Here is a 12,843-nt window from a genome sequence, read left to right as displayed (position 1 = left end):
TATCAGTGGATACCTGCCAGAAGTAAGGCATGTATTTTAAAGAGGACCTGTGTACTTCAAGCCCAAACTCCAACTGATAAATCTCATGGTAAGAATTCAAAAGCTAGACAAGTTTTTACTTTTTTTGAAGAATATAAAGGGAATCAAGTGTGAGAGGGGTGTAAAGAGCAACGTACAGTCAGGTTCACAGAGAATAGAGAGGAAATAGTGTGTCTGAAGAGCCCAGTTTTGGCCTCTCGGCTCTGTCAGCTGATGTACTGCAGGCTCTTGTGAGCAGAGCAGAATGTGGATTTGCAAAGGACACATGCTGTCTATTTATGGCCTGCTGCTGCTGTACAAACACCTCTTTATCCCTACTTAGCAAAATGATTTTTGGCAATAATTATAGCCAAGGGCTTTGTACTCATGGATCGATCAGTGGTTCTTTAGTATTGCAGTGACTGTGATTGTGCTCTGCGAACACTGACTTTCTGTTGACACCATTTGCTTGTTATGATAAAGATCCAATCCAGTTTGTGTGTACGTTTGTAGTGGGCACTTCCAGTGAAGTATTTATAAGCTTGCTATCCATTACATTAAGAAAAACATAGTCCATGTCATGCCAGTAACTCTCCACCACCCCAAAAAATGAAGCTCACGGTGATGCTTTAAATGCATGCCTCCATTTCAAAGAAAAAATGGACTGTAATTCTGTCCAAAGGTTTCTGGTGACATCCTGCTTGTTTTAATTGGAGTTACAGACTCCAAAAGATGAGACTCTTCAGCCCAATTTAGAGTGTGCTCATCCTTATGTCACTGCAGGTTGGGGTGGAATCAAGTGAGCTACTGCATTGCCTTGTACTCTTTGGTGAGAGAGCAGGGCTTTTTGCGTGCTTCCGACTGGTTGGAAATTGCCCAGAAACTCACATATATTTGTATTATATTGATACATTTTAGAATGCAGTCAGATTTGCTGAGTGCTAAGAAAGTGCTCTGTTAGAGTCAGTACTGTATAATACATAATACTTTTTCTTTCCCTTATAAGGAACAAAGTAAATGCTTCCACTTTTTTTTTAACTGTAATAATTTTAAAATTGTACTAAATAAACTGTTACCAACAAGCTTATTGCAATAACACTAAAAGGTGCTAATGAGAACAGAGATGCCACTATAAAGTAATGCATGAACACTTAGAAAGATGCGATCTTTGTCTGAAAGCAGATGTAGTTGAAATCGATATAAAATGTAACAGCTAAAAATTAATACCAGGACAAAGGAGGGAGGATCCAAGAATAAATTTACAAGGTGAATTAGTTATCCATTTCCACAGCTGAAATCAGAAGTTGCAGAAATGTTTTTGTGCTGTTACAAACATGGGAAGAGAATGTGTAGTGCAGGAATATATGAGATCTGATTTGCATCGGCATTGTTGTGCGTGAGTTGTCAATCCAAAATCTGGCATACCTGTCTTCAGTGCTGTTGCTAACAATAGCTTATGAAGACTCTTTAATTAAAAAACAAAGAAAAGAGAGAAAAAAGAAAAGAAAAAAAAGAAGGAACAAAGGAAAGAAAACACGGAGCCTGTGATTATCATGGTAACAGTGCTTTCTTGGTAATATTATGGTGATATGTTTTCCCTGTGAGTAGCAAACTAGCCAGGATTTCATGCATTTACCTGAAAATGCACTTTCGTCATGAGCAGGGCTGGGAGGAGCAGGAGCATCTGGTACTTTGTTGGTTTTTTTTCCCCTTACTCAAACAGCAGCCAGTTGCTTGCGTTTATGTTACTCTGACACTGGACATCTCTGTGCTAGTTAACTGTGTCATCTGAACCTGGGACTTGTAGTGAGTTGGAAGAGCACCGCAGACAGAAAATCATCCTGCAGCAACAGCACGAGCAGATCATGTGCAAGTAGTGTGCTAGTGCTGCTGAGAGCCACTGCTGTAACTGTTTTAGTCTAGCAGCTGCTTTATTACTAGAATAAATTTCAGCTGGGTTTCAGACCAGTAGCTCAGATGTCTAATAAAAAATGTCTTTCAGTAGGAAATGTTTGAAGGGAACAAATGCTGTATCCATTCTTAGTAGTAATGTTTCCTACTGTTGTTTCATTGCTTATTCTAGAGGGCCCACTCTCCGTTCTTGGGGCTTGATGCATTGAATTCCATGCTAGTATTAATGAAAGTTAATTGCCTTGTGAATTTCTTGCAAATTGCACTTCCTTCCAAATTATGAAGAGATCAATGTCAAGTACCTTATTTGATGTGACAGCTTTTTTGATGCGAGTAAATCTTTTCCTTCAAAAAGTCATGTTCTAATAAATAGTTCTGAATTATTTCTTCTGACAGTTAATTTTCTGCATAGTTGCAGATTTAATACACATGGGTTATTCAGGTTAGGTCTGAATCATGACAGAGTAATAGCTTTTGTGAATAAAACCAGATAAAAAAAAATAGGCATTGTTACTTATCTTTAACCAGGACTAGTTTCTGGCCGAGTGTGTGCCTGCTACTTGGTGACCAGGAAAGGACTCAGTGGAATTGCTTCCTATTACACTGTTCATTTTAAATGGAAAAGCTGTTGCTGTTTCCTGTGCGTGTGTAGACAAAAAGTCTTAATTCTGCTGTGTGTTTTGTAGCGAGACGTTTTTCTATGGCATGTGACTATACAAAAATGTTGAAAGAGTATATTAAGTCTGCAACACATGATCAGCCAGTAAGCCAAAGAAGGGGCTTGTATCGTGCTAGTCTCATACATTCATGTATGTATGTAAAATATGTAGATGAACAATAGCGGGTTTTTTTCATCCCAGGCTCTACCTCTTACTGGCTTATTTTTGTAGTTGTAATTTAGCTTTTTGGAGAGCAGAATTTAAACGATGTCCACTTGTTATAAAAACATTGCAATGAGGTGTGAAAATAGAAAAAAGTAAAGTCCTTATGATCCTAAACCTGCAGTTTGTTTGTTCACCTGAATTTGAGCAAATGGTTTAGTTTCATCTTGCAGCTTGTAAAATGAATGTATTTTCCCATTTTCCTAAAGTGCGCTGATTCATAGAGAAGCCAGATACTTGATGATGAATCATTCAGTCTTATATAGTAAAAAGCAGATACTGCAGAAAACCTTTATTAGAATTTGCTGTGAAAATATATTAATTCATAATCAATACCTATATATGTGTGTGTATGTATCTGTTCCATTGTATTTTTTTAATGTAAACCCAAATTTCCTAGATAAAAAATTGGATTGAGGGAGTCTTAAACACAAAAGAATTACTGTTCGATTCAGCATACTTGAAAATTTGTGTTAAAAGATGTGGAAAGGATTTGTTTAAATTTGAGGCTTTGCTGACCTCTGCTGGAGAAAGAGTTCTTTGCACTTTTACAGAGATCTTTTCTGCAGTGCGTCTGTGGAGAAATGTTCTCTGAATTCTGAAGGGAAAAAAAAAAATCACTGTAACTCTTTTCCATTTTATACTATAACGTGGTTCCAGGAAGCTTAATTCTCTTCGCATGCTGTTACAACGTTGTTAGTGGCAATGAAAACCGCTCTGCCTTGTAGCAAAGTGTTGGATAGAGAAGGGAGCATCTTCATGTTCCTGGCTGCAAGACTGTTGGTGTTTTGATGAAGGAAGAAATATGCTCTTGGCAGTTAATGAAAATGCAGTTTTAGTAACTGGGAGGAGGTTCTTGCTTCTGCTGTTACCTTTACTCTTTTGGGGATCACATCCATTCAAGCACACTGAGCCACCATCTTACACAGCTATCGCTGCATTCTCTCTGGATATCTTGCCTGTTTCTCTCAACTCAGTAGAGTTTAAACTGATCTTTCCTCCTAAACTCATGCTATTATTACTTTGCCAGCCCATCAAGCCTGGAACACAGTGTTAATATTACACATCTCCTTCATCTGATCCATGATATTCCCTTTGCTGTATGTCTGAAGATTCTGCTTTTTGTGTTCTCGCAGCTAAAACTGTATCAGTCCTCAGTTCTGAAGTGATGATTAAATATGCCTTTGATTATACTAGTGGCCAGTGCATGTCCATCATAAAACCATGTGTATTGTTTCTTCTGGTGTGATCTCAGAAAATTGACCCAGATTGATAGCAAGATGCCTTAACTGTTGTACAATTTTATGTTGTTTCATGTATTGCTATGCAGCAACTACTAGAAGTACTTTTGAAATGCAAAAAAAGTATTCAGATACAAATATTTGAGAAGCCTCAAACTTAACTACTAATCAGTCTGTGTACTTCTGCGAGTATGCTGGACATTTTTCTTGTGCAGTAACTCTGAAAATTTTACTCTGTTTTTCAGGATATTCACATTGTACAGCAAATCTTTGCCACTAGACTTGGCATGTCGTGTCTGGGATGTGTTCTGCCGTGATGGAGAAGAGTTCTTATTCCGTACAGCCCTGGGAATATTAAAACTTTTTGAAGATATTTTGACCAAAATGGACTTCATTCATATAGCCCAGTTTTTAACTAAGCTGCCAGAGGACTTGCCTTCTGAAGAATTCTTCGCGTCTATTGCTGCCATTCAGATGCAAAGTAGAAACAAAAAGTGGGCTCAGGTAAAGAGGATGTTGATTTTTGGTAACAGATGATTGCACTGTACTCATGAAAATGGGGTTTGCCAACATCTGGAAGAATGTTTTAGCAGAGCTAGTGTTTGATTTTACAGGTAGTAGGACTATGTAGCTCACTCCATGCTTTTAGTATACATTCAGATGAGTGGGTTCCCTGAGCTTGTTCTCCTCTGGAAGGGGAGAGCTCAGTCAACATTCAAAATTGCAATGTTAGGTGGAGTCAATGAAGTAAAATATCATATGACTTTAACTTACTAACTACAAAGGCTGCTAGCAGCATTACAACTTGAGATTTAAAAGCAAAAATTCACTCTTTGGGAGAAGATGACAATTTTTCAGGACCCATCATCATCATACAATCATTGTCTTAATATCCTTGAGGATCTAGTTTGCCTAATTTTGGGCTGTAAAGAAATGACTACATCTCTGACTTCTTTACTGGAATTGAGCACTGAAGCCTTTACTTCAAAAATTGTAGTCTCATCACTGTAGTTCTAACAAAATTCCAGCTTAAAACAAAAAGGTGGAAGTGTGTCATCTGAATGTGGAGATTTTTAAGTGGCTTAACAGCCATCATGCTGGAGACTTAGGTCAAGTGTACTCCATAACATTTGGAGTATAAACTCCAAATTTTTTTTCCCTTCAAAACAGTAATCCAGCCTGCTGCGTGAAGCATGCTGTAATAGAGCTCTGCCCAGTTAGTTTATCCATTCTATTTTGCAGTGAAACTGAAAGATGTTGTTAAACATAGTGGTTATGGGAGTTTATGTTTCTTTCCTGGAGTAATAGTCTGCCTGTGGATGTGGGGGGCTGCCAGCTTGCTGTTTGAGATAAGAATTTCTAACCTTTGCATAAGATTAGATTGTAGCCTTCTGAGCCTTATCTTGTGTATAAAGGGGAGCACAACCTGCGCAGCCCAGCTAAGAGCAGCATGCTGCCAGCGGTTCCTCCATCACATGGTTTTCCTCACAGCTTATTTTGCATATACGTTCTGGGCTTGGTCATAAATTGCTAGTAGAGATCCAACTTTGTTTCTATCCTTAAGACGATTTTTCAGCCAGCAATGTGTCTAAAAGTAACCTCCCAGTCTTGTTCCTTGTTCAGATGGTTCACTTTCTTTGAGCACGTCTTGTGTGGATGAGGATCACATACCAAATCAATTCTCAGCCTACTGCTGCTTCCTTTGCAGGGAAGAGGAGATAGTGGTCCTATTCTGCTGGGTAACCCCAGTAATAGGCTTGCTGAGCCAGTGGTTTTCAGTCTTTGACACCTGTGAAGGTTTAGTGGTGATTATCACAACAGGAGGAAGACTTCAAAGTAAGCTAGCCCAAGCAGTCTTCCTCAGTCTCTTCATCAGCTTCATTTGGACTGCGCTGGAATTTCCAGTTGTTTTTGCTTGTTGTGGAAAACTGAAGACAAAATGCTGCTGAACTGTGGTGCAGATAGATCTCAAAACAGTTTGCATGCTGTAGGGTTGGTATTGGTTGACCTCTTACCTATCTTGACTTCTGCACCAGCTGGCTTTCTTTACCAGACAGTTACATTGCTGAGTAAGTTTCCCTCAGGAAAGCCTCTTCACTCCCTAGCCTGCCATCCTTTTCCAAGCCAGAAGTGAGTAGGGCCTGTGAGTTTGCTCATATCATGTACTTACTGGGACTCCTCAGTCGCTGAGGTACTGCTGTTGGAACCAACCTAGAAACATTAACAAGACAAAGATTGTATGGGATTATGTTTTCTATTACTAAGATGCTACCTGTGATGACCTCTTACCTCTCTTCACGTTCTTAAAGTTCACCAGGATGAGTTTGGACTCGGAAACTTGAACTTTGCTGTTCTAGGACAGACAGGCTTTTCGTAGCGTGGGACTTGGTTGCACAGGTGGGACTTGTAGCAGTGCTGGGGCTGTGGTAGCACGCACCCACACAGCATGCTTGAGAAGTCTGGCTGCAGTTAGGATGCTCCCTATCTGGATAATTATTTCTCACTGTTGTTGTAAGAGTCAGATGCTTTGCTGTAGTATCTGTGTGTTTTCTGTGGGGAAATAACCTTTTCAAAGTAGCAAAATAAATGTGCATTGTGATGGATGCACTACCTTTAAGATAAACTCTAGGTGGAGTGACTGACATGGGGCACTAGTTCCCAGAGGATGCAGACTGCTCTTGAGCTTAGAAAAGTGGGGTTTGTGTTCCCACCTCTAGCATCATCTCATTTGGTTACAGTAACTGTACTGTATAAGCGAGCAGCAGAGCTTGAGGTGATACTACTCTGTAGGAGTATAATTGGTCAAATTAAGCTGCACATCTGAATAGTGCGTGTATTTGGCACTCAAAAACACCTGCCGATGGAACCTTTCATCTTGCTGAACCATGATAATTAAGCTCCTGGTTTGCAGTGGGTCACGTTCTGGAGTGCTGATGTGTGTAGGGCCTCATCTAAAATGTTACAGGCTGCCTCTGAATCTGGATTGCACAGTCCTGGTTCCCCTATCAGACAGATTGGTTTATGTTTCCATCTCGCTTCATTTTCCTTTGGTCACTGACAATGTGATCTAGAATCAAGACTGAAGGGAGTCCTGATAAATCACAGGCATGACACTTCTGATAACAAGGACTCTGGTTATCAATAGGAAACCTGCAAGCTCCGTTTTTCTTCTGAAATTACCTACAAAGAACCCAAGGGCCCTTGTGCCAATACAGCCTTAGCCCGAAATGTGAGTGGCTGTTCTTAGGTGTTTTCATCAACAGCAGAGAAATAGAGACTGTTGGCTTAGAATTTCTGTAATCCGTATATTTCAAATCTTAGCTCCATAAAGTTTTCCAAATAACTAAAGAATCTGAGCTCTGTTAGTTGGCTTAATGTCTGTTCTTTTCTTGATCAATATTTTGGTGTCATTCTCTGGTTCCTTAAAAAGGTTAACTATTTTCCACCAAAGACTTTGTTACTATGGTCTTGAAAGTCTTACAAGCCCATTTGATTGAGTAGCAAATCTCTGCAAAGAGGACCTCACTGAAATCTCTCTCCAGTTCTAGAAATTGCTGAGCAGCCAGCCAGCTGGGGCTCTCTTCAGACCCCTGTTGAACCTTTGCATTGAAGCATAGGCAGCGAGTGTTATGAGTCATTTAGCCCCACCTCCTGGTAATTCTGATGGTGCAGAGGTCTGAAGTCGGTCAGAGAGAGAAAAGAAGGTTGCTTACTCATAAGTGCAATTCTTTGAGATGAAATGTCCCTTGGTACATTCAATTCTGGGGTGATTTTTGGGGATGCTGCTGGACTTCTTCAGCAGAGACTAACTGTAGGGCAGGGAGTGCGGTAAGCAGCGTGAGAAACTGGCCACCATTGTGCCCTCTGCACAAAGGCTAACAAAACAAAATTGGCATCGGATATTAGGAAGGAAAGATTTTCAGTGTGGAACCAAATGCAGACTTCTTGCTTCAGAAAAAAATGTAAGCAGATCTGGAGACAGTGATGTGCTTTAGATGAGTGCCAGTCAGCACTAAGGTAATTCTGTCCTGAACTCATAGGTAATGTCATACTGCTCAGGCTGCTCACTTGCTGTGTTTTCAGACAGTCCATTTATCTTGAGAATTATAACTTCCTTTCTGACAGGGTCCTTTACCCAGATTACACAAGTCTAGCACTATTAAAGATCTCCTCTCTGGGCTTCAAAAGCATGTGTTGGGGGGAGATTGAGTTTAAACCTTTGTTAAATCCATTTGTATCCATGCCACAAGGACTTAGGGGAGAGGTCTCCATCAGTGGAGAGGTTCTCTAAATTTGATTACATATAATAGTTAAAATAGTATTGCTCAGAGATAATTAAATTGGAAATTCTTCAGACAATGATTTATTGAATGACTTTTTAAATCTAATACTTTTTCTCTCTCATTCCTTGCAATGTCTAGATACTGGCTGCTCTGCAGAAAGATAACCGGGAAATGGAAAAAGGAAGTCCTTCACTCAAACGTTAAGATTATGGTTGCCTCCAGTGACTCAAGGGAAAAGAGCTAAAGCGGCAAAAGTATTGAGTACTGTTTGACATGTATGAGCCTGCAAATTAAAGTGTTATTTCAGAGTTTTGTTTAGTAGTAGGATAGCCTTAAAAGGGGGAGAGGAAAAAAAGAGGAGGGGAGGAAAAAAAAAAGGAAGGAAAGAAATTGGGGGATAAAACCCTTATAAGTGAAACCTAGGCTTCGCCTTAAACCTTTAGTGGAATGAGCATTTGCTGTGGACAGCGTTACACATTCTGTACTTCTGATGAGGGCAGTGAAACTAAACAATGCTAAGGGTTTTTTTTTAAGGTGTTTTTTCTCTGATGTTTTAAAATACTGGGTATTCAGCATTGTCAGTTAATTTGAAAACTATTCCCCAGTTTCGTTCTTAGGCAGGATGTATTTCCCATACCCATAACAGTAGCTGGATCTGGATTTTAAATAACTGGTGCTGGAATTTTTAGTTAAATGATGTAAGGACCATTTCTTTAGAAATGCTTCTTGTTTTATAGGCTGTGGGTCCCATTTACCAAAAAAATCATGTAGTCCTAGAATCACATTCCATTCTTTAATAAGGAAAAGTTAAGTAGAAAGTAAACTTCGAAGAGAAAAGGCACACTAGCAGTGAAAAACCAATTATTCTTTAAGATGCCATTGGATGTTTCCAATCTGGATGCATATGGAAGAAGTTCCATTAATCAGTCTAGATTCCAAACTCACTGGGAGGTTTCTAGTATTAAACTGGCATCATTTCCCAATTGTACTCTCCTGTGTTTAAAGCCAGGATCACCTACTACTAAATGTATGTTTCCATGTCTCCCTCTTCTGGGGCAGCGCCATTTCAGAGTGTCCTTGCCTGCCAGCTACTTATTCCTGTGCTGTCTCTCCAGCCATGCCGATCAAACCATTGGGCTGAGCAGATAAATTGAGAAATGGTTAAAAGCAACTTTATAGTTACTTTAAACCCAGCTTTGCTTACTGGCAGATCTGAGGAGGAGTAGTGTAGGGGAGAAATTACATAAGCCAACATTGCTGCTGAAAAGAAAAGGTTCTGTGGGGTCTCCTGAAGCTGCTGCTGCCACAGTGAGAAAATGTTACGTGGAGCTGATCTGTGTGTAGTGACAAGTGAAAGAAGTTTATTGGGGAATGTGCCAGACAAATACTATGAGGATAAGTACAAGCTGTCATTTCCTAGCATTTCATCCAGATTCTAATACATGGGAGCAAGTTACAAAGACGGCAAACTGTGGTTGCCTAATTCTGTTACACAGCTTAGATCCTCTCTGCGTTCAGATGAACGTTGAACTGTAAATCATGAGTGCCTCTGATTTACAAGAATGTTTATTGCATAGTGTATAGTGTAAAATCTATTTTATAAGTAATGACGATCATCGAAAAGGGAAAATAACTGAAGCAATACTTATGTTAACTGTAAACAGGCATTACTAAATCCTCTAGCTATATGGTCAGCGGTTTCCCAGTGCTCTTCAGTCTGTTTTATGCTGATTATTTTGGCATTGTCTGAATAAAAAAATGAGAATAATAGTTGCACACTGCTTAACTCAACATGTAATGTAAAGGACTGCAGAACATAATCAAAATACTGTCCTTTAGAACAAACATTGTTTCTGCAAGGGATAGGTTGCAATATTAAAAAGAGTGAGACCAAGATTCCCTGGTAAGTGTGCGCTCATCATCACTTTGGAAGATGTGTAATGCGAATGCAGCTTGCAAGTCTGATACCTCATTGGCCTCTTTTCCTGTCCTCTTTGTGTACCTGGCGTAACGGATGTGTTTTTTTGTTGGCCACCTTAATTCCTTCATAAGACTTCTAGGTCATCACTTACTGAAAACAGACATCAAGATGTTGATAGGAAACACGCTTTAGTTCTCCCAGAAGTTGTATAGCTTTAGTCCTTCAATGACCGGTACTTGTATGCTACATTGTTTTGAAGTGCAATAGAAAGCTGGAAGATCAGTAAGTGGTTTTTAATATTACTTTTTCTATTACTACAACAAATATGCCTTTCTGTGAAGGATTTGAGAGGCCTACCATCTGAAACATTTGCACTATGCTTTTAAATGGATTATTAAACACATAGACGACTTTTCCTCAGTATACAGGTGGTACTGTAACTGGCTTTGTGGTTTAAGTCTTCATTGCAACTAGGTTTGTATCTCCTTTTGAACCAAGTCTACAGGTGTGGCTCATTTGTCTGGTTAAAATGTATTCTTTAGCTACTAGGTACCTTTGCAGCCATTGACAGCCTGTTCTCCCTTTTCTCTTCGCAATGAGATGCTGAATGTAACAGTGAAAACAGGCATAGTTGTGGGAAAAAGGCCTGCTGCAACACTTGTGCACTGTTTGTTACTTGCAAATGTAATTATTTTGTTCTTTGATTTGATCTTTCTGTTCTTAGAAGATGTATATATTTTCTAAATGATTTCGTTGTGTATATAAGGTATGTTCTTTAATGAAGAAAAGCAATGCAATAAGGAGCTTTGCACAGTTTGTTTTCAAACAAAATACATTTGAAAAAAAAAAAAATCACCTGCCTAAAGATGCAATTGTTTCAACTTGTCAGTAACTTGATTTGAAGATAATGCTTGAATTTTGATAAAAACAAAGATGAGTAGTAAGGCCATAGAATTATTTTCCACTGAGCTTTTTAAGTTTCTTGCAGCATACCAAATCTCTTAATTAGCTATTAAGGAAGATTTCTGTAATAAATTCAGGGATTGCATTAAAAGACGTTGACAATTTTATTGTTCAGGTGCTTGACAGTATCTGTAACGATGCATGAGATTTTCTTTCATTGAGCAAGTGTCCCCATCAAGTAAACTTTCTTTTCTTCATGGGTTTAAGGAAAAATGCAACTGCTGCAATACATCTGAAATCTGCAACTACCACTGAACATGCAGCAGATTAGAGAAACCAGAAAACTTCAACCAGGTTTGGAATTCTGTACAACCTGCACTTTATAATAAAGCCGTTTTGCAGCTTCAATCAGCAATTAATCATTAACGTTATTTAATTTAGTAAAGAATTTTCATTTGGGAAAAAAGGTACCTTGTAACAGCTTATTTTTGAATGTTTTAAAAACTAGAATGACATGTAGATAACTGTTGATACAACCCCTGTGCATCATGTTTAAATCGGTTTTGTGTAGTTATCAAGCTTTTGTTTAGGTATGTGTATCAAACTGGAACTTTTTTCAACTGTAAATACATGGTTTTGTTAAATAAAGTCATGTAAAGTTATCTTAATCACCTTTTGTCAGTGTAATTCAGAAATTAAAAATTCAAGTACCTGTTTCTTCACAGGCTTCTTTAGCAGTTTTTGTCTGTCCAAAATCAGGACTTTGGGACATTTAAGTATTGCAGGTGGAGGATTTTTTGGTGATGCTTTCCAAGTTCTTATGTTAAAATACCTGTTATATTACCTTTGACACTTAGAAGATTTGCTACTTAATTGTGCCCATGGTTTAATCCATTTCATATGCCCTTCTCTGGATTAGGTCTGAGATCTGATAAATTTATTATGGAAAACAGATGTAAATACATCTTCGTGAGATGTGCGGAACTCAGAAATGCTTGAAGATCTTATCCTTTCTCTGTCTTCAAAGAAGAAGTCTTGGTTTATTGCAAGTTTCATAATCACAAGGCATTTCTGTGCTCAAGGCAGTATTGTTTTAATTCTTACATAGGCATAACTTCAGAGGTTAAAGTGGAGAAGCTTCCTGTTGCTTACTTAGCTGAAAAGAGTTTAAAGCACCAAATAAAAGATAAATAAAAGCAGGGGAGAGAAGACAGTACCTGTGCAACAAGACAGCGTGGGGAATGCGGTCAAAGACTCGGCTGCCATGGTTCTAGTTCTCTGGTAAACACATCTCTCGCTTCCTTGTACTGAAGTATCTTACTGTTTGATTTGCTGGATTAGAACATAAAATCAGAATTGCTTTATATATGCCTGTACCAATTTGATACTGACAGAGCTTTATATTGTATCTATTACAGGAGTTGCATAAAATTGCTCAAAACCAGATTTACTTTTCCTTACCAGTTTCCCCAGTATAAATTCTGATCTATTTGAAGAGAAGTGAAATACTTTTCCTGCATGCCAGCACATGAGGTTAGGAAATAAAAAGACATTTGTCTTTATTGCTTCCTGATGGAATGTTTTCCTGTATTTATAGGAGGAAAACAGGAATCTGTGATCTTCGTCCTTGAGGTGCTTTGGAAGGCCGAGGTAGCAGTGGGTTGTGTCAACAGCTCAGCACTAAG

At 38.8% G+C, this 12,843-nt stretch overlaps 1 protein-coding gene across 6 annotated transcripts in view; it reads left to right on the top strand.

Annotated features, from left to right (window-relative positions):
• TBC1D14 (TBC1 domain family member 14) overlaps window positions 1-11,322 on the top strand; it is a 72,000-nt gene extending 60,678 nt beyond the window's left edge. For all 6 annotated transcript variants that reach the window (XM_054823230.1, XM_054823231.1, XM_054823232.1 and 3 more), the window contains 2 exons: window positions 4,297-4,555; window positions 8,473-11,322. In XM_054823230.1, the coding sequence (XP_054679205.1) occupies window positions 4,297-4,555; window positions 8,473-8,538 (325 nt within the window). In that variant the 3' untranslated portion in view covers window positions 8,539-11,322. The remainder of the gene's footprint in view (window positions 1-4,296; window positions 4,556-8,472) is intronic.
• Window positions 11,323-12,843: the final 1,521 nt, after the last annotated feature.

Source organism: Grus americana, chromosome 4 (genome assembly GCF_028858705.1).
Source record: "Grus americana isolate bGruAme1 chromosome 4, bGruAme1.mat, whole genome shotgun sequence".
In the NCBI taxonomy this organism is placed as follows: domain Eukaryota; kingdom Metazoa; phylum Chordata; class Aves; order Gruiformes; family Gruidae; genus Grus; species Grus americana.
The sequence above is the reverse complement of the archived record's forward strand: the minus strand, read 5'-3'. Positions and strand labels throughout refer to the sequence as shown.